This window comes from Xiphias gladius, chromosome 22 (assembly GCF_016859285.1).
Source record: "Xiphias gladius isolate SHS-SW01 ecotype Sanya breed wild chromosome 22, ASM1685928v1, whole genome shotgun sequence".
Taxonomy (NCBI): Eukaryota; Metazoa; Chordata; class Actinopteri; order Istiophoriformes; family Xiphiidae; genus Xiphias; species Xiphias gladius.
The window spans coordinates 27825675-27849295 of NC_053421.1; the positions used below are offsets into that span (position 1 = coordinate 27825675).

At 41.9% G+C, this 23621-nt stretch overlaps 1 protein-coding gene across 1 annotated transcript in view; it reads left to right on the plus strand.

Annotated features, from left to right (window-relative positions):
• Positions 1-254: 254 nt before the first annotated feature.
• Positions 255-23621, plus strand: part of sh3bp5b (SH3-domain binding protein 5b (BTK-associated)) — a 43460-nt gene continuing 20093 nt past the window's right edge. Inside the window, exons 1-3 of the mRNA XM_040117809.1 lie at positions 255-620; positions 1839-1901; positions 11142-11270. Of these exons, the coding sequence (XP_039973743.1) occupies positions 543-620; positions 1839-1901; positions 11142-11270 (270 nt within the window). The 5' untranslated portion in view covers positions 255-542. The remainder of the gene's footprint in view (positions 621-1838; positions 1902-11141; positions 11271-23621) is intronic.

Consider the following 23621-nt stretch of genomic DNA (forward strand, 5'->3'; position numbering starts at 1 on the left):
ACATTGAGCGGAATCCAGGCAGGAAAGGGAGGGACTACCCAGTGTTAGTAAGGTGTTCCTAATAAAGTGCTCGCTGAGCGTATATGCCAGTTTTGAATATTCGTAATCCGCCATGTTGTCAATCAACCAAAACCACCAAATCAGACGTAACGACGCTTCGCCGCTGCGCGGCACTAATCACTCCTCATACCGCCCACAGCCTCGCAGGAGGGGGCGTTCCCGGTCCGAGGCAGAGCTCGGGTCATTTGCGCAGCCGGCTCAGAGCGGAGGGAGAGCGCAGAGCGCAGAGCGGAGAGCGGAGAGACCCTGCCGCCGCTGCTACTGCTCCTCAGCCCCGGCCCCGGCCCCGGCCCGTCGGATACAAGCCAGGATGTTCCTCCTCTGTTAAAAAACGCAAATCACTTGAAGCCGGGGACACAGGAGCTGCTCGAGAATCCAGCGTGTGGCGACCGGCTGACACAGATGCGCCCGCCCTGCCCGTGGTGTCCGTAGGCAGCGTCGGTCTTTTGTTCGGCTGAGGCGTCTGTCCTCCAACCCCCGACATGGATCGCTCAGAGAGGGAACACAGGTCGGACGACGAGGCGGAATATCAGGACGAGGAGGTGGACCCCAGAATCCAGGTAACCAGTCCGCACCTCACCGTCATCCACCGTGTTGATCGAAACGTTTTCGTTGCGGAGCAGCCGACAAGCCTGCGGCTAGCGGCGGGGACCCGGGTCCCAGCACGAAGCAGCCTCGGCATCTGTCTCTGGCTTCGAACAAAAGTTTGTGTTTATTTTAAAGAAATCCTGCACTCGTGACCCGTTCGCTGCCGACGCACGTGACGTGACGACGACTGGCTGAACTGGTCGTCCATCATCATCATCATCATCATCATCAACAGTTGCAGATTCATTTTCTAGCCATCAGCTAATCGATTAATCGATAGTGCTGATCTACAGCGCACTTCTGCTAGTCTCAGTGCAGTGCCCACCAGCGTGATGGCTTTTAGCCTGAATGACAGCCGTTGTAGTCGGTCTTAAAAGGTTTGATTATGGTTTTCGGGAGGTCATGGTGTCCCACCCCCCCCCCCAGGATACTTTGAACTAATAATCATTTCAGTTATCTGTGAAGTGATGGGTGATTTTTAGTGATAACTGCGTGTTTTGCTCCTTTCTGTCTTGTGACTCCTTAAAAGACCCATGTCACTGGTTGCATTTGTCTACCGGTTATGACCAGTTTGACCAAAGAGTGTTTTTATTTATTTATTTATTTTATTTTAGTTCGATGTTTAGTCGACTAATCGATTAGTCTATACACGGAAAAATAATCTGTAGCGACGTTGACAGTTTATTATACGTTCCGGTCATTTTTCAGGCACAAATAGTGAACAAAGGCCGACATTCTCCGATCCCAGCCTCTCAAACAGGAGGATTTTTGGACTCTCGGTCAAACATAAAGACATTTTGAAGATGTCGTGATGTTGCCATTTTTTTAATCTTTTTATTTTTTTGACTATCTAGACTAAGTGATCAATCAGTTAAGACGATCGGAAAATTAATCGACTATGAAAATGAACGCAGTAACAGTCCTAGTCAGAGTGTCCTTGAATATTTGGTGGACCGACTGGGGCAAAAGAAGAAACTTATCCTTTTAAAAACCCCAAAATCTAATGTGAACTTCAGTCAGTTGCCTTAGTTTAATGTGAATGTGTTACCCTTTATTCGGTCGGGATGTTGCTAGTTCCCTCTCCTGTAATTTCAGGTATTATCTTACGTTCCTTTTCTCCTCCTCTGCCTCTGTTTTTTTTTTTTTTTTTTTTTCCATCACATCTCTCTCTGATGTTCCCTCTCTTCCAGGGGGAGCTGGAGAAACTCAACCAGTCCACCGACGACATCAACAGATGCGAGACGGAGCTGGAGGTCAGTCCATCGACGCCCACGGAGCATGGGCGCTGAATGTGTTTTGCAGGGCCGTCTGTGTACTCGTGCAGGGTGTCGGGTCTCGACTAATGGAGCGTGTAATCGCGCCCGTGTAGCCACTGTCGGCAGATACGACTTCACATCCGCCGCTCACCTCAAGCGTTGACTGACAGCCTGTGAAATCAACCTGTCAGTTTACATTTTCAGACAAGTGTTGTTTTGAAGGTATCGCTGTTTGCAGCTACAGCAGTTTTTTTGTTGTTTTTGAACTGAATTACAGCTCGACCTTTGCTCTGTCTCCAGGCCGAACAGCTGTAAAGTTCACTTTTGTCGCATTTTGCTATGTGTCAGCGGGTTTGGGCGTACAGTGAGTTGACCTGCATCGCATATTGTGGTACAATAAAGTAATCCGGGCAACAGTTTGCAGTGACCAGGCAGGCAGGTTTCAGAGTCTCAAATAAATGATGTTTACCTAAAGGAAGTGGAATACTGCGGGGATTTAACCCTTTGAACAAAACCGTAGTAAAGACCTGCAGGGACACGACCGTCATGTCAAGACCTTGGGCCATCAGGGCCATGTAACTTCAAAACTGATCTTTGAATCCCATTAAAATCGAGCAAAGGCTGAGCGCTTGCGTCAGTGTGGGTCAGCAGCTTCATGTGCAGCTTTATAGAGGTGAAAGTCCAAAGTCTGGCCTCGCTGCACAGTTCTAGATTTAGACATGGTGTCAGTCGGGCAGCTCACAGGTCAATTTGAGCAGGGGTTGAGTTTGTGTCATCACAGGGTTTTGTCTTAAGTGGTACATCTGTTGTTTGGGGAGAAATTCTGACCAAGTGATTAACAACAAGATTTGTAGTTGAGCTGAGACCAAAAGACCAAGTTTCTTTCTTGCCGTCATTGCATAAACGCTGATCAGTGACAAATTATATAACTGGCCGACGATGATGTTTGTCACTTTAACTGGCAAAAATGAAGCCCGGCGCTGTCTAAAAATGCTAGTGAACAAGAACAAGGTGAGATAAAAGATGCAAAAACTGAAACCGATCCAGGTGATCAGAGCCGCACTGATCAGTTCCCATCGGGGATTTTTCTATTCTTAGCAAAAGCTATCAGCTGACAGCTTTTGCTAAGACTGTGCTCCGTGTTTGCCGATATCTGAAAATAACCTTCCTGCAAATCAGAGCCGAGCATTCTTTATGGTCATTGTACACACATCAAATGGATGACCGAAAATAAAAAATTCTTGGGTCAGGGTCATCAGTTTGGTGAGTTGAACCTGTTTGCACGTCTCCTGTAGATGCAGGGCCACGTGCCCGATGGAATCAACCCTGTGTTGACTGTTAAACCCTGACTGATTTATGTTTTACGACCTTTCCTTAAGGCTGCACTCACTATAAAATCCAGTCAAGTTGTTTTCACGTCTCTGGTTCGGAAATGTGACCGTTTTCTGTCAGGAGGGGACAAACAGTTGACTGCAACTTCTCATATGTAAATATTTCCTCAGTTTCTCTGTTCCCTGTGATAGTAAACTGAATACCTTTGGGTTTAAGACTGTTGCTTTGACAAAACGAGACGTGTGAACATGTCTCCTCGGGCTCTGGAAAAATTATAACCGGCATTTTTCGCTATTTGCAAGGCACATTGCTGAATTGAGAAAGTACTAAGTGGCTTTATGAATAATGAAAATGATTTGTTAGCTGCAGCCCTACTGTTCCTGATTCAAAGTCACATATAACTTAAAAAAAATCTGACAACACAATGTAGTCCATGTCTTTCTGGCCCTTGGGTTCAAGCCCAACACGACAGTCGGTTAGTTCTGATATCGGTAACATGATACAATGCGCCATCAGTGGTGAACTTTTCATTCGGTCTCCTCTAGGGCTAAAACATGTCAAGTCAAGTGAACAGTAATTAAGTGGAAACTATTCTGATAATTGATTAATCGCCCAAGTCATTTTTCCAGCAGAGATGCCAAAAATTCTCTGGTCCCTCTGGCTTGTCTAATTTGAATATTTGCTGGTTGTCTTTGTCCTTCATGATTCTAAACTGAAAAACATGGGGTTTTTTTTTGTTTTTGTTTTTGTTTTCATTCCTCCTTTTATTTGGTCTGGATTCCAACCTGGGCTTAACCAGCTGAGCTACCAGTGCGCCACATTTTCCGACATTTTATAGACTAATTGATTATTCGATTGAGCAAGAAAACAAATTGGCAGACTAATCGATGGTGAAAATAATCTCCTCGTGGCCCCATCCTCCTCAGTCTTTAGAGGGAGGTCAGAGATGTCAGCGTCTTGCTCAAGGACACTGAGGGAGGACAGTTGCTCGTCGTCACAGGACCTTGACGCCGAATGTTCCCGTAAAAGTGTCAAGTGTCCATATAAACATACAAAGTGCCTTAAATCCTGTGTGGATTACTGGCAGAATTAATATCTTTCCTCAGAAATGTTTCCAAATTGCCATTTTCCACTTGTGCGTCTGAAGGAGCAGCTTTGGCAGAGCTTCCTGTTGTTCTATTCAAAGATTGAAATCAGCAGCAGCGGCGGTGGCACTGTGAGACCGAATGAAAGGTCCACCACTGATGGCGTATTGCATTTGCTTTGAACTGTGCATGCAGCCGATGAGGGGAATAGAGAGACAGCGGTTGGAGTATTAATGAGGCCAGTGTTAGGAGATATTCAGTGAGGAAGCTCATGCACTTTCATAGCAGTGATGCAGATACTGATTTTAGCGGATAAGTTGTAGAAAAAAATGCCTCGGGGCGCTGCTGTGTGGATAAGGTGAAGTGCGACACGGTGTTTGATCGTCCGAGCCCTGAGTGGGAGGACGGAGACACTGCACTGCAGACTGCATCAACAGCAGTGTCATCTCAGAGACAGTGGGACACGGAGGAGAGCACAGAGAGGGGGAAGGACAGTGATTATACATTCATGGCTTTATAACCTCTTTTACATTTCGCGTGTCATTTACAAAGTGGGTCTGTCAGTATTTTGTGCTGACTTTCATCTTTCATTTGAGGGTGTTTACACCCACATCCGACCGACTGTGTGGTAACTGTGGCACTTCTTTACAGACCGTCACGTAGGTTAAAGAGTGTCACGTCTCCTTCCTTCCCTTGAAACTTGAAGTCAGCACTTTAACCTCCCAGAGTGATTGATTCACTTGAAATCCAGTGCGGTGGAGTACAGAACCAAAACATCTGTACTGTAAACTGTCTAGATTCCTCTTTTGTGTCCGCGAGGCAGTTTGTTTTAGCCCTGAAATGTTTGGTTGGTTAATTGATTAGTCAATCAAGAGAAATAAATGTACAGTGATTTTGATATGAATTGGTAAATCATTGTGATAATTAATCAAAAACATTCACTGGTTCCAGCTTTTTTGCTGCTTTCTGTTTTCTATCTTTATACACGAATTGATTAGAGCTGACACTAACCATTATTTTCATTATCGACTAATTTGCCAATTATTTTCTCAATTTAATCGTTTAGCAAAAAAGTAAAATATCAGAAAAACAGTGACACATCACAATGTCCTAGAGCCCAAGGACACATCATCAAAGGTTGTGTTTTTGTCTGATCAACAGACTGAAACCCAAAACATATTCAGTTTCCCTTTGAAAGCAGCAAATTCTCACATTTGAAAAGCAGAACCATCAAATGTTTGGCATTTTGCTCAATAAATCCCCTAAATGATTCATCTATAATCAAAAACGTTAATGTTCGGTCGAACGACAAATTGATTAATCAACTAATCGTTGCCAATTCAAAATGAATGACTTTGGGTTTTGGCCTGTTGGTTGAAAAAACAAGAGATATAAAGACTGAATGAATTGACAGAAACTCAAGTTTGACAGAAAAAGACAGGGGCTAAAAGTCAGGCTGGAGAGGAATGGAGAGGACTGACTGATGTTAGTTTCAGCTGCCTGTGCAGATCTAACGCATCGGACTGCCACAGCCCCTCGAAGTCTGAGGCCTTCTGGGAAATACGTCCAGAGAGACAGTGTCCTTTTTGAAGCAGAACAGCCGATCTCTAATACATTTTGTTCGCATGTTGAACCTACCTGCAAAAGTGACACACTAAAACTCTCTTAAATAAAAGAACCTGCAGTTACTGCTACTGTTTTTGTCATGTCCTACATCAGTCATGGCTAGTGGTGGAAAAATAGCCGGGAAAATTGCATTTCTGGGTAAGCAAGACAGAAGAGCTTAAGAACAAAATGTGATGGAATCAGTCCCATCAAAGCTCCATTGATGTAGACGATACTGAAACTCAGCAGTCTGTCCGTCTGTGCTTTCTGGTGTGAGAGCCTCTAAGGCGCTGCCGGTTGTTACACTGCAGACATAGGTTTTTGTTTTTTTGTTTTTTCAATAAGTGGGTTTTTGGCATAGATCTCCAGTAGGATAAATAAGGAAGAGCTTTTTTTTTTTTTTTTTTTAGAGACTTTGGCATCAAGTGTCATGAGTTTCCTTTTTTAGACTGTCTTTAAAGATGAAAAATATTAACTTTGAAACATGGTTTGTGAGCAGTTGAAATTTAATTCAGCCTTTGATCCAGTCCAAATCCAAAGTGGATTACCAAATGCCTGGAGAGGCAAACAGTTCCATGCCTTCGGCTGTCAACCTTACCACTCTCGCACTGCACATATGCAGTTTACAGTGATAGTAGTGGTAGTGGCAGATCTACCACTTTGAATTTGTGGGAATTTTTGAAACAATGGGTTCTTGAAATCAGACGGAAGTAGACAAAAGCTGCTTCTCCTTTTTAGCCTCAGTTGTTGCAGGCAGATTTTTATCAGCTATAACTAGCCGGCTGATACAGCTGATAAGTTCAGCTACGTTAGTTGATGGAGAAAACAGCCTCCAGCCGATTTTCAGTGGTGCCAGCTGACTTGTATGAAAATGTGAAACACACAGAAGGTTCTTAAGAAGGAATTTGATGGCTACATACATGATATCATGCAAATTCAGTGCTGTGTCTAGATGCAAAAAAGACTAAGGCGAAAGCTGAAAGTCGGCATCAACACCAGTTGATAATCTAAGGAGACATAGAAAAAAAGAACTGGTCTTTTATCACAGGAAAGCTAGTTAGCCCTAGTGTTAGATTACTGTATTGTAACACCGTTCAAACGTCCACTATAGAAATTCTTAATAACCTACTTGGACAAGCAACACAAAGCTGGATTTCTACTTTTCTTGTTTGTACTGTCAAACGCTACGTTCCACTTTTGGAGGGTGAGGACAATCCCGTGAGTTTTTGCAAAATGACCCCGGTTCAACTTCCCCAAATCCAATGAGGAGCAGGATAGAGCCGCTAACATTAGCGTAAACGCTGTTCAAGTGACGCTAGGTGACTACTGTAGTTAACTCGTTAAGCAGGCAAGCTCAGGTCATCAGCTTATTTTGTGGCAGATATTTCAGATATTTTTTATTTTTTGGCACAGTGTCATTATATTTTTTTTGTTGTCATTTTATTTTTTGGAAAGACCATGAAGGCATCACCGGCCGGAAGCTTCCTACTGTCTTTATTGTAGTGTTTTGTTTTGTTTTTTCCCTCTTGGGAATCTCTCTTATCCTCCACCACGTATAATGTGGATAAACTCATCAGACCCAGTAACACAGGTGTTTTTATGTACAGGGAGAAAAACATGGCCAAAAAGTGAACATTACAATGGCTATTTAACGCTCTACTAAGAACCATTTACAGATTGCGAGAAAGAATTGATCGCTCCAAGTGACCTGATGTTTACAGGACATATGCAAAAAATATGCATTTTTAAATCACTTTGGACCATTATCAATTCAATATTTATAAAAGCACAACACAGGTTGTTGTTTTTCACATTAGACTCAGACATTAGCAAGAGGAAAAGCCAAACAGCTATGCTCACTGTTGAAGTGAGCGCTATGCCCTGAAGTAAACCTTCACATTTTTGTGAGTGATCGCACAGTGCGCCATACAAAATAACTCTGGTAAAACAAGACTTTAGTGAACGGACTTGAACTGCAATTTTCTCATCCTTCCATAGCCAGCTGACAACCTCACAGTTTGGCTACTTATCAAAATTTTTGTTTGGTTGGACGTCTGTAGACAGCTCACTTTCCCAGTGGCCACTAGTCAGCTGACCGAGTTACTGTAGCGAGTCGATTCTTCTCTCTCTCTCTCGCATAACTATTTTCTCTGAAAGTTAACATTTTTCGGGCTTGAGTCTTTTTGAGTTCATCATCTGTGACAGATGTAATTCTCCATGGTTCATTTCCACAGTAAAGACACTGGGAGACGCTAAGAACTTGTTTTCACTAGACGTGAATTTATTTCATCTGTTGCAGCAGAAGATGTTGCACCAGCCTTCAGCAACTCTCGTAGGTTAAACTAGTCTAACACTTTTATGGCTGATTAACCCTGAAAGACTCACTATAGACGGATTCGAAAATGCTCACTAGTCTAGCAACATAATGAAGCTACAAATAACCTATAATGCACACTGTGCTTTTTATATAGTTACACTAGTACTCCATTCAAAAAGAGTATCTTTAATTGTAATGAATGAACACGTAACTATCTAATCTTGAATATAGAACAACTTCCACTTTTTGAAACCTGAGTTTCAGGAAAAAAAAAAAATTGTTTTATCAGGGCCAACATGGTGTCCTTTGTCTCCAGAGCGGTCGAGAACTCTCAGCATAGTTTTATTCTCTTGTTCGGTTTAGGCGCAATCAAAACACACTGGAAATGCTGTAACGATAAGTTCTGAGAAGTTGTTGTATAAAGTCTAAAAACAGCAGCATAGATCTGATTAAGTCAATGAAGTTCAAAGGAACTCTGTCTTAGATGGAAGCAGACAGTCCTCATTCATCACAGAAATGAATTTCTGTTAAAATGAACTTATTCATTACAAGAAGTACGCAAGAGCTCATCCAGAAACAAAAACATTAACGTTACAACATGGTTTTCAGCAGTCGTGAGCTCTTTGTGTGCAGGGTGACACTGGCCTGAAAGCCTTAGAGGCTTATTTCACCAGATTTGCTACATGCAAGAAGCAATTTGGAATATGAGATCGTTTCCTCTTTCTCATTTTGAAATGTTTCAAAAGTTAAAACAAACTCATTACTTACGATCTGCAATGTGCAAGCAACAATCATTCGAAAAAGATGTTGTACCACCGACTGCAATTTGCAGCTTTTGTGAAATGGGTCCCAGACCGACATTTTGTTGTTTGGTTTGTTATTTTTTTGTCCTAACCAGCCAGTAACAAGTGACACATCTGTCATCAGATGTGGTAGCTGTTGTTGTTGATGAGTTGTCTTTCATGGATGACTGTTTCAGAAACAGTCATCCATGAGCACAACATCACACCTATTTGAAACTCTGATCATACTGGAGATCTGGACACTGATTCAGAGGACTGGAGTGAGGCTAGTGAAACATCCATCAGTGCTTAAATATTGAGCTTTGTGGTCTATAAAATTAACAAGAAAGTTTGTTTTTGATTGATCTGAACCATGGTGGAAAAGTGTACCTCTTGGATTTGCTTCATAAGTAGCTTTTTGACCGAACAGTGGTTTGGTAACCTTAAAAGCCACCAGGTCGGAGATTTTAGGGAGGAATACAACCTCCTTCATAAGATGTCAACAAATATTTCCTCAAACCAGAAGGCTATAATGTCTGAAAGGTCTCTCCAGTCTGGAATATTGAAGAAACCTAGTGGATGAGAAACATCATCAGGCCTAAAATGAATTCAGTTGCCGATTGCTCTTGTACTTTTAACTATCCTACTATGTGCCTGATTGACTAATCTAATGTCAAAGAGTACTAAAACCTCAGTGTTAGGCTTCTCACCAGGAGAGTCGCATCAAATGCAACCTTTTGCGTCAGGACAAACAAATTGACTGAAATTTCCGGAGTTTTGCATGGATCATAGCTGCAGTTGCCTGCATCGATACATTTAGTTTCTGACTTGTTTTTCTTCTGGGTGTGTTTGTTCTTGTGCTTAGAAAGTTCTGTGCCCTTCATGCCAATTACATGAGCATGATAAAATTTCAGAGCTGAATCAGTCCTAGAAATTCCCCTTGTGAAGTACCACTGGGCGAACAAAGCTCTCTAAGACTGAACAAACAGCTCACTTCATACCGGGTAACAGAATTATACTGGGTATTCATTTTTACAGGCATCTGTAAACACTGGCTTGAGCCTGTTTTTCAGCATTTACTAGGACACTTGTTCTCAGGAGACCTGTGTCAGCTTTATATGGCACATGATGTGAATACTTTGCCCAGATTAGGGTAAGGGTTTAATGATTGGGAGTTAATGTTTCTTATCCATTATTTATACCTACTTTTTTGGGGTTTTACCTTGGAGTTCTTGGGTTTTACAGTAGATGCTCGAGATCTTACCTGCTGTGACAGAAGCAGCAATAGAGCAAGTTTCTTTTCCTGAACCAGGAACTTTACAAGCAGCAAGAAGAATGGAGATGAAGGGTCAAGAGCTACAACGCCCTGTCAACAGATGTAACAAGTGTTCATTCAGAAGTGCCAAGTGAGAAAAGAGCAAGAAACACTTTTAAAGGCTGAACAGGAGCTTTTTCATTTGCAAGAGTTGGGGAAACAACATCTAACACCCAAACTCTTCTGGGATAACTGACAAGGAAATTTAGCACTGTCCCCTTAGAGTTGTCGTCAGTCGATCATTATTTCCTAATCTGCTCATAAGTACTTCCTTTTAACTCAGAGATACTCTAATGCAGTTTTCACTAAATGAGGTTTTGGCAGAGGCCTTAAATCGCCTAATTCAGGTTAAGCTTTTATTTGGTGTGTTTGTTGCAGAGTTTAGGGGAGTGATAGTATTCACTGTTTGGGTTTTTGGCAGAGCAAAACCATCAAATGCCCACATAAAGAAGGTACTGCATGTAGTCGTACACCGGACAGTATAGCAGAGGTGGGTACTGATTATCTGACTAATTCCAAATTAGTTTTCACAATTTGGACTTTTTAGGATTGATCTTCCCGATCAGAAGTCTCGAAAGTTCAGTTGAGCCCTCAAACATTACAAGTTATGTTGGTCCCCTTCATTTGACATTTACTTTTTATCTATAACAGACAGGGAGCAGGGTATTGATTTAACTTAAATCCAAAGAAGCGACTGAGGTTGATTAAATTATTATTATTTATTTATTTATTTTTTAAGTTCTTTCTAGTTTGTTTTGACTTAAATTACTGAAGCTTTTCTATCTTTCTTTCTTTGATCAGGATGCAAGGCAGAAGTTCCGCTCCGTTCTGGTGGAGGCCACGGTGAAGCTGGATGAACTGGTGAAGAAAATTGGCAAGGCTGTTGAGGAGTCTAAGCCTTACTGGGAGGCCCGCAGGTTGGCCAGACAGGTCAGTCAACAGTGCATTGATGGAGGGGTGGTACAAACATTCAGATCTGTTCAGTTAAATCTTTTGGGCTAAGTCCAAGGCAAGTCTCAAGTAGAGCTCTGGGTCCACCTGCCCCCTTCTCTGGTCAGGTCGGGTAGTGTCCCATTTTGATGGAATTTGTTTGTGTATCAACATGTCTGAACCTCGAGTAGATTTGATTGATCCAAGCCTACTCATTATTAGCTCTGGTCACATGGTACATCATGATCATTGCCGGAGAAAATTACTTTTGAATTTGATTCACAGACATCAAATTGATCAGAAAATTAATTATCCTCTGTCCATCACCCTTTTGGCTACAAAGTATATTAGTTTCTTGTAGGAGGTGAAATAGCACTTTCACTTATTTCTGTAAATCATTCATTGAAGCATATACAAATTATTTTCGGAATTAAACTCTGTGACTTCACATTAATTCCTTATCCACTATTATTATATTGCTGCTCTTTTCAAATGCGGCTACTTGTGGATAATTAACCAATTTTCAATGGATCTGTTTTGGATCGGGTTCAAAATTTTGGTCTGTGAAGACCTGATTATGTAAAACATTTGTGCTTGAAATGCTCATCCCTCTTCCATATTCAGTTTGTTTATCTGTGCATGGCCTGGTTGTTTCCTCATCTGTTTTTTATTTTGGGATTTTACCAGGTCAAAAGTTGAGACTTGATCGTTTTTGCTTTCACGTCTTTAGGGGAGCCTAAAGACGTGAAAGCAAAAACGATAGTTCCTAAGCAAGTGAAGTCTCGAGTCCTCATTTTTGGGACTTAAGTCAAAACTCAAGTCCAAATATCAAGTCGGAACATTCACTCAGACAGGGGGAGGACCTGGTGGTTGGGTGGAAGATGGGATGATGGATAGATGGATGGATAGGATTTATAACGCAGCAAGCTATGACGATGATGCTATGAATGGATGATGATGATGATGATGAGCCTGATAATCAGTTGATGAGTAAGTACTGAGCAGCATTGTTTCAGGTAACATTGTTGAACACATGCACATTTTTTTTATAGTTTCCCTGCAGGTGATTCGTGTGGTTTTAATCGTCAGTAGTCTTAAAAGTACATCTCATTAATTGCCTTCCTTTCTGTCAACTTTTGTTCAGCTTAGGATGATGATGTTGCTTGTTGGTGAGAAAGTAGAGTTTTAATTTCTTTCAGTCTAGTTGATCAGTAAAATGCAGAAATTGGACACAGCTTAAAAATGATAATGGAGGGAACTACACAATCATTTCAGACCACAATCTCAGTTCCCTTTTCAGTCCAGCCTCAGCTGTGTGTGTGTGTGTGTGTGTGTGTGTGTGTGTGTGTGTGTGTGTGGTGTGTAAATAAAGGGGGAAGCAGCCACCTGCAAATCGCGATAAGGGCTCACGCAGCTGTTAAAGCTCAGTCAGGAAGCACAGGGATCGGCTGAGACTCTAAAAGGCTTTATTGTGTAGCTTCCTTGCCTCCTCCGTAAGACATGATATGGTTCACATATAGGTTATCTGCGGTATTCATGTTTTCACATAGACATAAATATTCGCTATGAGTGGTAATTTTCTGTTTTGTGCTGAAATACAGGCAATGGTGAAAGAGTTTCTGTGAAGTGACACTGCATTTGGACTTCCCCTTTCTCAGCTTTATGTCCTTTTTTCTAACCCCTTTAAGCTGAGGATCACATGGAAATGTTCAAGAAGACATTAACTCGATTTCTGGCCCCAAAAACGAAATCTTTGAAGAAATTGAAAGCATCCAGACACTAGTTTGTCTTGCTCTTTGGCCTTTAACCATATGTCCTTGTATTTAATCTGAGATGTCCCACAAAACCCATATACTTAAAGTTTAGTTGATGATCTTACCCAAAACCATTTGTAGCTTTGTCTCTAACATTATGGGTTCCTAATGGGAATCAAACCACCAACCTTGTTAGCATCAATTCTATTCAGGCACCATGGTCACCAGACAATCTATTAAACAATCCTTCCTTAGTTCAATATCAAAAAGTTCATGCAAGAAATGCAGCTCAAAGTGCTTTACAATCAACACAAATACACAAATCAATTGGGAATGAAGACATAAATGAGAGAAACTCATCTTAAATACGTGTTTGTAAAATGATCCTGAGAAAGAATCATCCCTTGTGGTTTCGGTGTACCAAGCGTCTTTCGATGGTCCTCGGGGAACCGAGAGGAGGATGTACAGCATGTGATTGTTTTACTTCCCTCTACCTGTCACCTCACCTGCTGGCCCGACTTATTTCTGTTTCCTCTTGACATTTACTTTTGCTTCTCAGGGGTGTATGTGGGATGACTTGATTTCAATAGTAAATAAGTTTCAATGCAGAGACTGCAGCAGGACTGTATTTATTATGGATGTTTTTCCTGTGTCCGTAGAAAGGTTACGTAGACGTGCATAAATGTGTTAAGGGGTTGGAGCCAAGAATCAGAAAGATGGAGGAAAAAGGATATGTTATATGAAATATATAGGAAATATGGAGGAGCATTAGAAATGAAGAGCAGAAGAGGAGGAGGATCAGGGTTGAGGTTGAGTTTGTGCTTTCCTCCAGGGAGGCAAACATTTTGAAATCACCACAATTTTTACTCACCCTTGTCTTTTACTCTGTAAGGGAAACCACTCGCATAAGTTCTTTATGAATACTGTTTTCTAGTTTTGACCTGGCTGTCGTTTATGCTGGACCATCCTTCTATGTGTGACTAGCCTGATACAAGACCCACAAGCTCTGAAGCACAAGTTCCGAAATCCGAATAGATTTTAACAGCCATTTTGGTCGACTCAACCTGAAAGGTTCAGACCAGGTCAAAGGTGCAGGGCAAGACCAGATTCCGGTGTGATTTTATTAATTGCTGACTATGATAATCTGCTAAACTCTTGACAATAAAACATGGGGCGTTCAGCTCTGCTGCATTGCTGTGACACCTGTATCTAATGGGAAAAGTTAAGCTTTTATAGTTGTTGGGCCTCATTACATTTTGGGTTCAGGGTCAGGTTTAAATAGGAACCACATTAGTTCAAGTATTTTTAAATTATAACTGACCCTCATTTAACTAAAATGATGAGATACAAACAGCTCAAGGAGGTTTGTCCTTAGGCTGTCTGGCTTTAGATTCTGTGATGGTGATGATATCATTTTATTTTACCAGTAATAAGTTTAAATTACAGCTCTGCTTTGGAAGCTGAAACGTTGTTGAAGGTTAAATGTTGAGGATAAAACAAAGACATGCATTTCCTCCCATTCCAGGATAAGGGGAAAGATCTGGTAGAGCCTTGGGGGGGTCAAGTGCTAGATCATTCATTTACATGTACATATGTATGTGAATGCTGTATTTCTACTCTTACTGTTATTTAATCATTAGCTCTTGATAGTCGCTAATGAGTAAATAACTGCCATCGCTTACTTCCTGCAGTTGTCAATCCTTCCTCATAATGTTATAAACCACTATACTCATGGTGCCGTTGCTCAAACTGGCCTTCCTGGATTGCATTTCATGTCTCACAAATACCTGAAGCAATACACCCCCCTCAACTTCCATTTTTGGGCTGAACTGGGCTGCTGTTTTTGTCCGTTGCCACGTAACGTCGTGAGCTGGATCGATTTGTATTCGTGCTTGAAGACAGAAGATGAAAACTTGTAACTTGGAGCTCTGTGTGTTCATCAACACACATCTCATCCTCCCATTACTGCAGTATGCACCCAGCTGTTTTCCAGTTTTCTTTGAGCCACAGATCAAGACTGTATTAAGCAGAACAATGATCTGTTCGAAGTCTGGAGGCTGCTGGCTTAGTTGTACTCTTATTACTATTATTCAGTTTTTTTATATTTGTGCATCTGCACTGCTGAGGTTTCTATCTGAACGTGTTTGTGGCTGAAACATCTTGTTCAAGGGCACTTTGCTCCAGATATTCTCAGCCAATCTGAGGAACCAATGACGAAAGACTAAGAAATCACAGCCAGCTTTTCTAACCTCACCATAGCTCAATCCACTGGCCTATATAAACACTTTCCATCTGGTGTATCTATCAGCGCTGGCTATCCAAATGCTTCCCAGGGCAGATTGAGCCTTTTGCTGTGCTTTATAGCAACAGTGAAGGTTAAACGTCAGTTTTGGTAAGCCAGACTCGCTCTGCTCTAAGACGATTTCGTCGCTCGCCTCTCTCTCTCTGTCCCTCCCCTGTACCTCACTCATTCACTTCATTAGTTTAGCACCCAAGCACTGAAAGCCAAGGCTTTGCTTCTTCTTTTTTGGCTTATTGTTCAAGATAGGACTACAGCTATTGTTTAATATTGAATAATCTCATGATTATATTTTGATAAATTGTTTAAAAACCCAAAGATATTCAATTTACAATGATATAAAGCAGATCAAAGCAGCACATACTCACTTTTCAGAAGCTGGAACCAACATTTGCTGATTTGATAAACTGACTAATTAATCAACTAATCGTCAATTTTAAAGTTTACCCATAAATACCAAGCAGCCATCATAGCAGAAATATCAAAACCTGTAAATGTCCTGCCCGATGGAAGCAAGTATGTTGGTGGTTTAAAAGATTGGGAAACTATGATAAACCTCCCCTTTGGCTGTTGTAGTGTCCTTGAACAAGCTCTGTCAATGGATGTATAAAGCTGATGCTGCTGCCTTTTGTCCCTGTGGAAGGACGGGAAAGTGGAAATAAAATTTTACATTGTGGTTCTGTTAAATTTAATGTCACATTCCTAGGATGATGATAAAACAAAACAGAGTGTGCCGAGCAGGATCGAATAAATGTTTACAATGCCCAGGAAAGTTGGGCTGCGTGATCGGGGGAGCGTAGCAGTAGGGTTCTATAAACAGCAATGTCAGTTGGCCGGTCGGTTGGTCTACTACTTTGGCCCAGGGTGAAATATCTCAACAACTATTCAGTGGATTGGCTTGAAACTTTGTGCAGACAGTCATGGTCCCCAGAGGATGAATCATAATGACTTTGCTAATCATCTGATTTTTTCCTCAAAATCCCTTGCCCTCTACAACCTTGCCTTTTATGAATTTGAACAAATCAGCCCTTATTCTCCCCCTTCATATATCAAGTATCGTGTTTAATTGTAAGACCGGGATCTTTCAGAGCAGATAGAAAGTGGGCTCTACCTCTTGCTCAGCGTGAACAAATTGGCCTCATATTCCTCACATGGATTTAGTATCTGTCTATATTGTCATGTTTCCTTGTCATTTATATCTAATCTATCTGTAAATGAGACGCTGCCCCTTCAAGGCATTCAGGTTACAATCCTTTATATCCCCTGTGGCACTGTAGACGTTTGGGGTTAAGCATTGACACAGCTTCGTTTTCACCGTCTGAATAAATGGTTAAATAAGGCCATTGGAACTGAAATAGAAAGAGCTGAAGTCAAGTAAAAGCAGTTGTTTATTAGAGGCTGTGAACGTTTCTCGTCGGTGAGGGCATCTGATGTCTTTACCAAAGCTGTTTGTTTGTTGGAAATGGTTTCACAACTAGGCAGAACACAAATCACCTTGATGTCAATTACTTTAATGATTTGCTGATTTAAAGTTTCTCAAATTAAAGAAACACTTGGTCTCCTTGTCACTGTCCTAATATAGTCTTCCATCACTCATGCTGGACCCAGTTCATAACACTGCAGAGTGTGATGTCTGGCTTCTGTTTGTGACTTTGCTGGTCTGGTTTGGCACAGGACTGAATCTGTAATTGGTGTTTTCATTACACTTTGCTTTGTTTTTTGACTACTGAATAAGGAGATCTGTTAGGGAGCGATGTAAGGAGATCTTGACAACTCAGCCCCTTTCTTTCTGTGTTTTTGTCCTGTTTTCTTTTGCATATTTCCCTCTTCCCCCCCTTTTCCCTTTTCTTTCATTTTCATTGTTCTGTTCTTGCTATTTAGTATTCGGTACTTCTTCCTTTTAACTTTTCTTTATTTTCCTGCCCTCTTTGCACCCCTCCTTCCTGCCTTTTGTCATGTTGTTTTTCATTTTCATCTTTTTTGTTCACTTATTAATTTACTTTCCTTGGTTCCTTCTCATCTCCCCTGTCACTCTTGCCGTCTTCCCCTCTTCCATTTCTTTATCTCAGTTCCCTTTCTCCATCATCACAGTATGCACACAATATTTAAATTGACTCACTGTTTTCTTTGCCCGTTCAGAAAACCTCTCTCTTTCTCCTCGTGCTACTTCCATCGCTCTCCCCCTCAGTTTGATTAGAAACACATTATTTGCTGTAGCAGATAAGCAGCAGGCGGCGGCCAGGGAGCGGCGGAGGTGGCGGCAGCAGGTGGAGACAAATGAATCAGTTTGACCTTGACTGCAGATATTAGATAAAATACAGACCTAGAAGGCCGAGAGTGTTGGATAATCTACATTTGCATATCAGGCATCTTGCTAGCAGCTAATGAGTTGTGAATCGTTGTACAGGAAAACAATGAAGGGTTTCCCCCCTGAGTTACCTAAGGGTCTTGAAAAATGAAAAATCCTTGACTTTGAGAACAAAATAACTTTGTTTTTCTTGTAATTGTACTTTGAATGGCATCACTTTAATTAAAAGAACAAACAAACTGTTATTCACATATTTGTGTGGCTCAGCTTGATCTGTCCTATGATCCACATTTGATTAGACAGGTTTTGAGTAAAAGGCTTTGGTCTAATTTTGACCACTGCCATGTCATTATCTAAAAACATGCCAGTTGTGAAATCTTCAATTACGTGGCGAGTCATCGCAGTATCCTCACGTTGATTTCCAAGTGAGCGTGGGAAGCCTTCCTCCATTCTCAGACCTCCTAAACCAGTAGTAAAGAGGTCAAGGATCACATGGCACGGCACCCTGATAACATTTACGTGACCAGCAAATGATCCAGAAGTATCGTCCGGGGTTTGTTGTCACCAGACGCACATTGTTTGATCCTCTATCCACCCACGGTTTGCTTAAAACTTGTAGTTTCTTCCTCAGATGTCTCAGACTCAATGAGAGACTTTGTGTTTTTTAGCTTTATACCACTTCAGATTTAGTGACTGGTCAAGAAGCTGAAACGGTTTGTTGATCAATAGATTAGTACACTGTCAGAAGAGCAATCAGCAACACTTTTGAAAATCAATTCTTCCAGTTCTAACTCCGTAAATGTGAAGATTGGCTTCTTTCTTTGTCACGTACCATAGTAAATTAAATATTTTTTGGTTTTGGATTGTTGGTTGGGTCGTGGCAATCACGGGTCGAGAATCCCTAACAGATTCATCTATAATGAAAGCGGATGTTGGTTTCAGCCCTATCTGTTCACATCAGAAAGCGGCACAGCGAATTCCATGCACGTGTTTTCTGAATTTCAGTGATATAGGAAGCTTGGTGACATAATCCCACTGTGACTCATGAGACTCGGCTAATAGGATAGCTTCCTCCATTTTGGACTCGCCGGATCTTTGTTACATCAGATGTCAGCGCTGACAAGATGGTGTAAAATTGGTCAACAGCAGGAATTTGTGTGTCAAAGTTGACCAGGGTACACAAAGCAAAAGTACTGTGTGAGTTCACTCTGTGAGGGAATCCAGTGATTGTGCTGATTTCCCCTGAAAAGAACTGATTATCATATTTTGATGTGTGACCCAGCCCTTAAAATTTCCGATCAGACAGGACTCTTTCCCTCAAAGACACGCTAACGGTGGCATGAAACAAACTCACGACCTCTGTGAGGGAACGGCGTCTCTAGATATTTTCCCTTTGATTTCCCTGGTGAAGGTTTGTCAAGTGATCCAGACAAAAGTAGATGCAGTTACTGATGATGACCTGAACCCTGACTGAGGAAGTCGGTCAGGGTGATGAGGCTAAAAAGTTTGTGAAGTGATCGCTCGAGTGCACATTGCCTCAGAGACGCACGCTTTTAAGTGCTGATTCTGGCGGGGCCGCCGTAGCTCAAGTTAAACTCTCAGCAGATGTTTTTTCTTTTAACATCATGAAATATGCATGTGGCTCACTTTTTATTCCAGTTCCCCTCTCAAGACTCGGTTGCAGATCGAAATAAGGGAGACAGATTTCCTCACATACCGTATCAGCAGTCAGATGCCATCACCGAAACACACTGGCATTTCCCGACTGCAGAGGAAATCAAATTCTGCAGTGTTTTCATGCAAATGGCTTTGTGACTACGTTTAAAAAGCAACAAACATTTAAAGACTTCCATCGGATCCCGTTGTTGAAAGTGTTGGTATTCTCTTAGTCGAAGGTAGCCCCATTGTGGATTTTATATTTCGGAGCCAAACCACTAGTATGAGGGTCAGAGCCGCAGTGAATACTCTGAATCTAGTGGTGGAGTGGATGACTCAGTCCCTCTTCATCAATGTGGCAACTGCAGCAGCACTCTGCAGGTTTGCTGATGTCCGATGAGAAACGGGAGAGGTTGTTGGAGTTATCGTTTGAGAGACAGGAAGGCAGATTGAGTTCCAGATGGGAATGCACAGGATTTAGATCACGCGGAAAGGAAGCACCGAGTAAATTTGTAGATAGGAGGATGATCTTTAAAGAGATTTCTTGTGATAAGTCCGATGCAGTGACGCAAAACGAGCTTTTCCCAGGGGGCGGAAGGAAAATGTGGATGGCTCGGATGACTTTGTAGGTTTCAGACCAACACAACTTGGAGTAAAAGATTTTTGGAAAAGAAAATAGCTGCTACCGGTATCTTCTAATCATAAAGATATGGTATCCACAGGTCATTAAATAAAATCTGAAAAATGACTGATTCAGCAGCTGTAAAATTGCATCCAAAGGTCTGAATTTTTCACAGTTTGCACCCTGATCAACATACAGCTTGAGCTAATTAAATATTAACAGAGAGGAGAGGATGTTAATATTTCTAGTAAAAAATTGGCATGAAATTAAAACTGATATTAAAAAAACATCTGATGCCTGGAGATACCCCGAAAGATCACATATCAGATCAGAACACTTTCTAACACTTTTTTTTTTTTTTTTTTAAAAAGCCCTGGGATACTATCATAAAGTGGAAAATGTGTGCTTCTTCTGGGTTGACTTTAAACTTCACCGCCTACTGCTCGTCATCCTCAGATGGTGGCTGTGAGGATTTCCTCAGTGACCATGACGGTGGCCTGACATGTAGAACAGAGTTCAGGGAATTGGTGAGGAAGAGAGGGGGGAGAAGGGGGAAACGACGAGCAAATCCCCGGCTGTGCAGACGATGATATGCTAGATTTGGAGGAGGATTTGCTGCAGCTGGAGTAGAGAGCTGTGGAAAAGGATAAAGTGAGCGATTGTGAGAAAGAGCAACAAATAAACGCTCCGCTTACTGTAATGAATGTGATTGTTTTGGCTCTGTGTCAGTAGACCGCACCAAAACCTGTGCGGCCTCCCATCCACTCCAGCCCCGACAGATGGGTCTCAGAGAGACTGGGTGTCTTAAGTGTCACACTGTACTTGACAAAATGAAACTACAAACTTGCTGTAAATATTCAAAACTTCAGAAGGGGATGGGGGATGATCCATTAATTACATGACTTCCTCACATAACCCCCCCCCCCCTTGCTTTTGCTTTCAGTCTCCTTTACCTTCTTGTCCCTTGTCCATCTTGGTTAGTCTTTCTCCTAGTCTTTCCTTCCCCCTCTCTTAAGGATGGATGGATTGAAAGAAGGACGGGTTGGGGGGGGGGGCAGAGGAAGCTGCTGCAAGGTCAAAGCCATCTTGTTTTGCTCTGGTCACCTGGGATGCTGTGTGTGGGCGCGAATGTGGTGTGTGTTGTGTTGTGTTGCGATGCCACCGGCCCTTCCCATTGTTGCCTAATGTTTCTGGCAGGCTTGTCATTGGAGCAGCTCTGACGGTGTTTGACGGCTGGGCGTGGGTTTCCTTTTGTATTTCGACTGTGACTCAGTAAGATCATTCACTGAAGTGTGATAATGAGTGTTTGTATCTTTACTGCATGCAGCTTGTTCCTGGCTTGGATTTAATGTTTTCATTACCATTTATATGTTAAGTGAATTTTAAAGCATTTGATCCTTCGGGGCTCTTGACACACGGGTGTTATTGTGCAAGACTCTGCCTCTTAGCCAACACAGTATATGGTTTAAAAGTTTTGGTTTTTTTTTAATATGAAAAAAAAACAATAAATACAAAAAAAATGTTGACATATGTAAAACATTGAGCAATTACTTTGTAAAGGGCTTTTAGGATGTTGATGTTGGTTGTTTGCTTACTCATTCAGTTGATACACCTTCAGTCACATTGGTTTAAAGAAGCATCATGGCCGCATGAAGCCACTTTTTTTTGTTTTTTTTGTTGACGTTGTTTATTTTGCTTATTTTTACCCCCGTTTTCTCTTAATTTACAACGTCTTTTTCCCTCTGCTCTGCAGTCTAACTCTGCTGTTGACCTGGTAGGTTCGTGCTGTCCTCCCAGATCCCACCTTATCGCCTCGCAGGCATTACAGCAGTCACAAGGACATGATCCCTCCCAAATTATTGTAAGGTTGTTAACTTGGTACCTCACATGAAATTAAATTAATAACAGTGCGCAATACAGATTTCGCAAAAGTAATATTTTATGTATCGGTATCTGCTAAAATAACCCTGATCAAAGGCCGATCATGTCTTTACTATACCCTACTATGTGTTGTCCACCTCAGCCTTGTTGCAGCACTGCTCTCCTTTACGACAGCCAGGCGCTACAGTGCAAGCAGAATACACGGATGCTCTGAGCTCCGACGTTCCCATCTCGTTCTTATTAGCGAAGAGCAGTGTGCAGAACATTCAGGTAGCAGCTCCTCATTTTTACTTTATGCTGACTGTCGCTTTCACCAGTTGAATTGACAAACATTGCGAGTGGCAGGTCCCACCATCTGCTGCTAATTAATGTTAATTCTGTGAGTATGTTGATGGCCGGCCAAAATGAAACCTTTCTTATGGCGGGTTTGTGTTCTCTCTGCAAACCTGGCGTCTGTACTCGTCTGTACTTGCATCTCACCAATGAAAACCGTTTCGTCCAAGGTTTTGCTGAGTAACTTTATCCGTGAACTCTTATTCTTCTGTGGTTTTGGTGAATGTTCACCAATTGCAATGAGCATGTTTGAGTAGTTAAATTCGCCAACAGCCCAGGTGTAAGTGCTACGAATGAAAACTGTGCTTAATGGCATTAAAGAGCTCTGTTGATTTACAGTAAAACCCCAGTACCAGCCGACAAAACCTGTCTAATAAGTGAGTTCTTGCTATAACTTTCCCTCTGAACTCTCAGCTGCAGCAGTTATAATTCTTAAGCCTGGACGTATCGGGGTTAATTTGCCATTAAAGACCGTGAAGCGGACATCAGAGGCTGAGGCGTCCTCCCTGCTGTTGAAGTCGTCTGCACTTCGTTCAACCCTGAGGCCCTTCACATATCTAGGCCAATCACAGTTTGTTCACCTCTCTCCTGCGATAAACGGTGACAATAAATTTGGCCATGCACGATGGGACAGTGAGGACGCCGTGTTTACAGTTCTCACATGATCTCCAACTGCCAGCTTAAATAGACATTATTTTTCCAGATCGTTCTTGCTCTTTAGAGGAAATTAATTGCCAGACGTGGACAAGGAGCAGAGATAAAATAATCGGATTTCCTGGAAAATTGGCCAAATCAGGTCACTTTGAAAACAGATACGGTCTCCTACAGCCCCTCCTCCTAGTCTTGTATTCATTGTGGTACACAAGCAGGTTTTGGATTTGTCTGGACCAGTCTGTCTTGATGCCCCGGAGCACTGCAGCTACTGCTTATCGTGAACGTAAAGATCGGTGTTCCAACCGTTCCTCCCCTGGATGAATGACGGACAAAACACTTGTACATGGCAGTGCATTTAAGAGAAGAAAATGTTTTCGTTGTCACGGGGACCGTGTGAAGAGCAATTGAAAATCTTTTTTTATGACCCACGGGATCATTTCTCCAGAACGTCTGCATTCGACAGCTGTGACTGATGAGATGTCTAACTGTCCTCTCTGCCCGTCCTCCCATCTCTCTTCTTTTTATGTCTTTCTCCTTCTGCGGGGGTTTGACCGATAAAGAGGTTTTGAAGGCCATGATGGATGTTTGACTTAAATCCCATCCAATATAAATGCTTGTATTGAATAGGTACAAATTCAACCAGTTTCATGTTAAGATCTGGCAAGTGATCAGTAGGTCTTCCATCATTTTATGGTGAAGGGCGTGAATGTTTTAGGTGGGGACGGGTGTTGTTTGAAAAGTGCTGATATCAGACTTCCAGTACTGATACCAACTAAAACAGTACGTTTTGCACTCTTTTAGTTTGGGGAATATAAACAATTTTCAACCCGTTTCTTCATTTAAT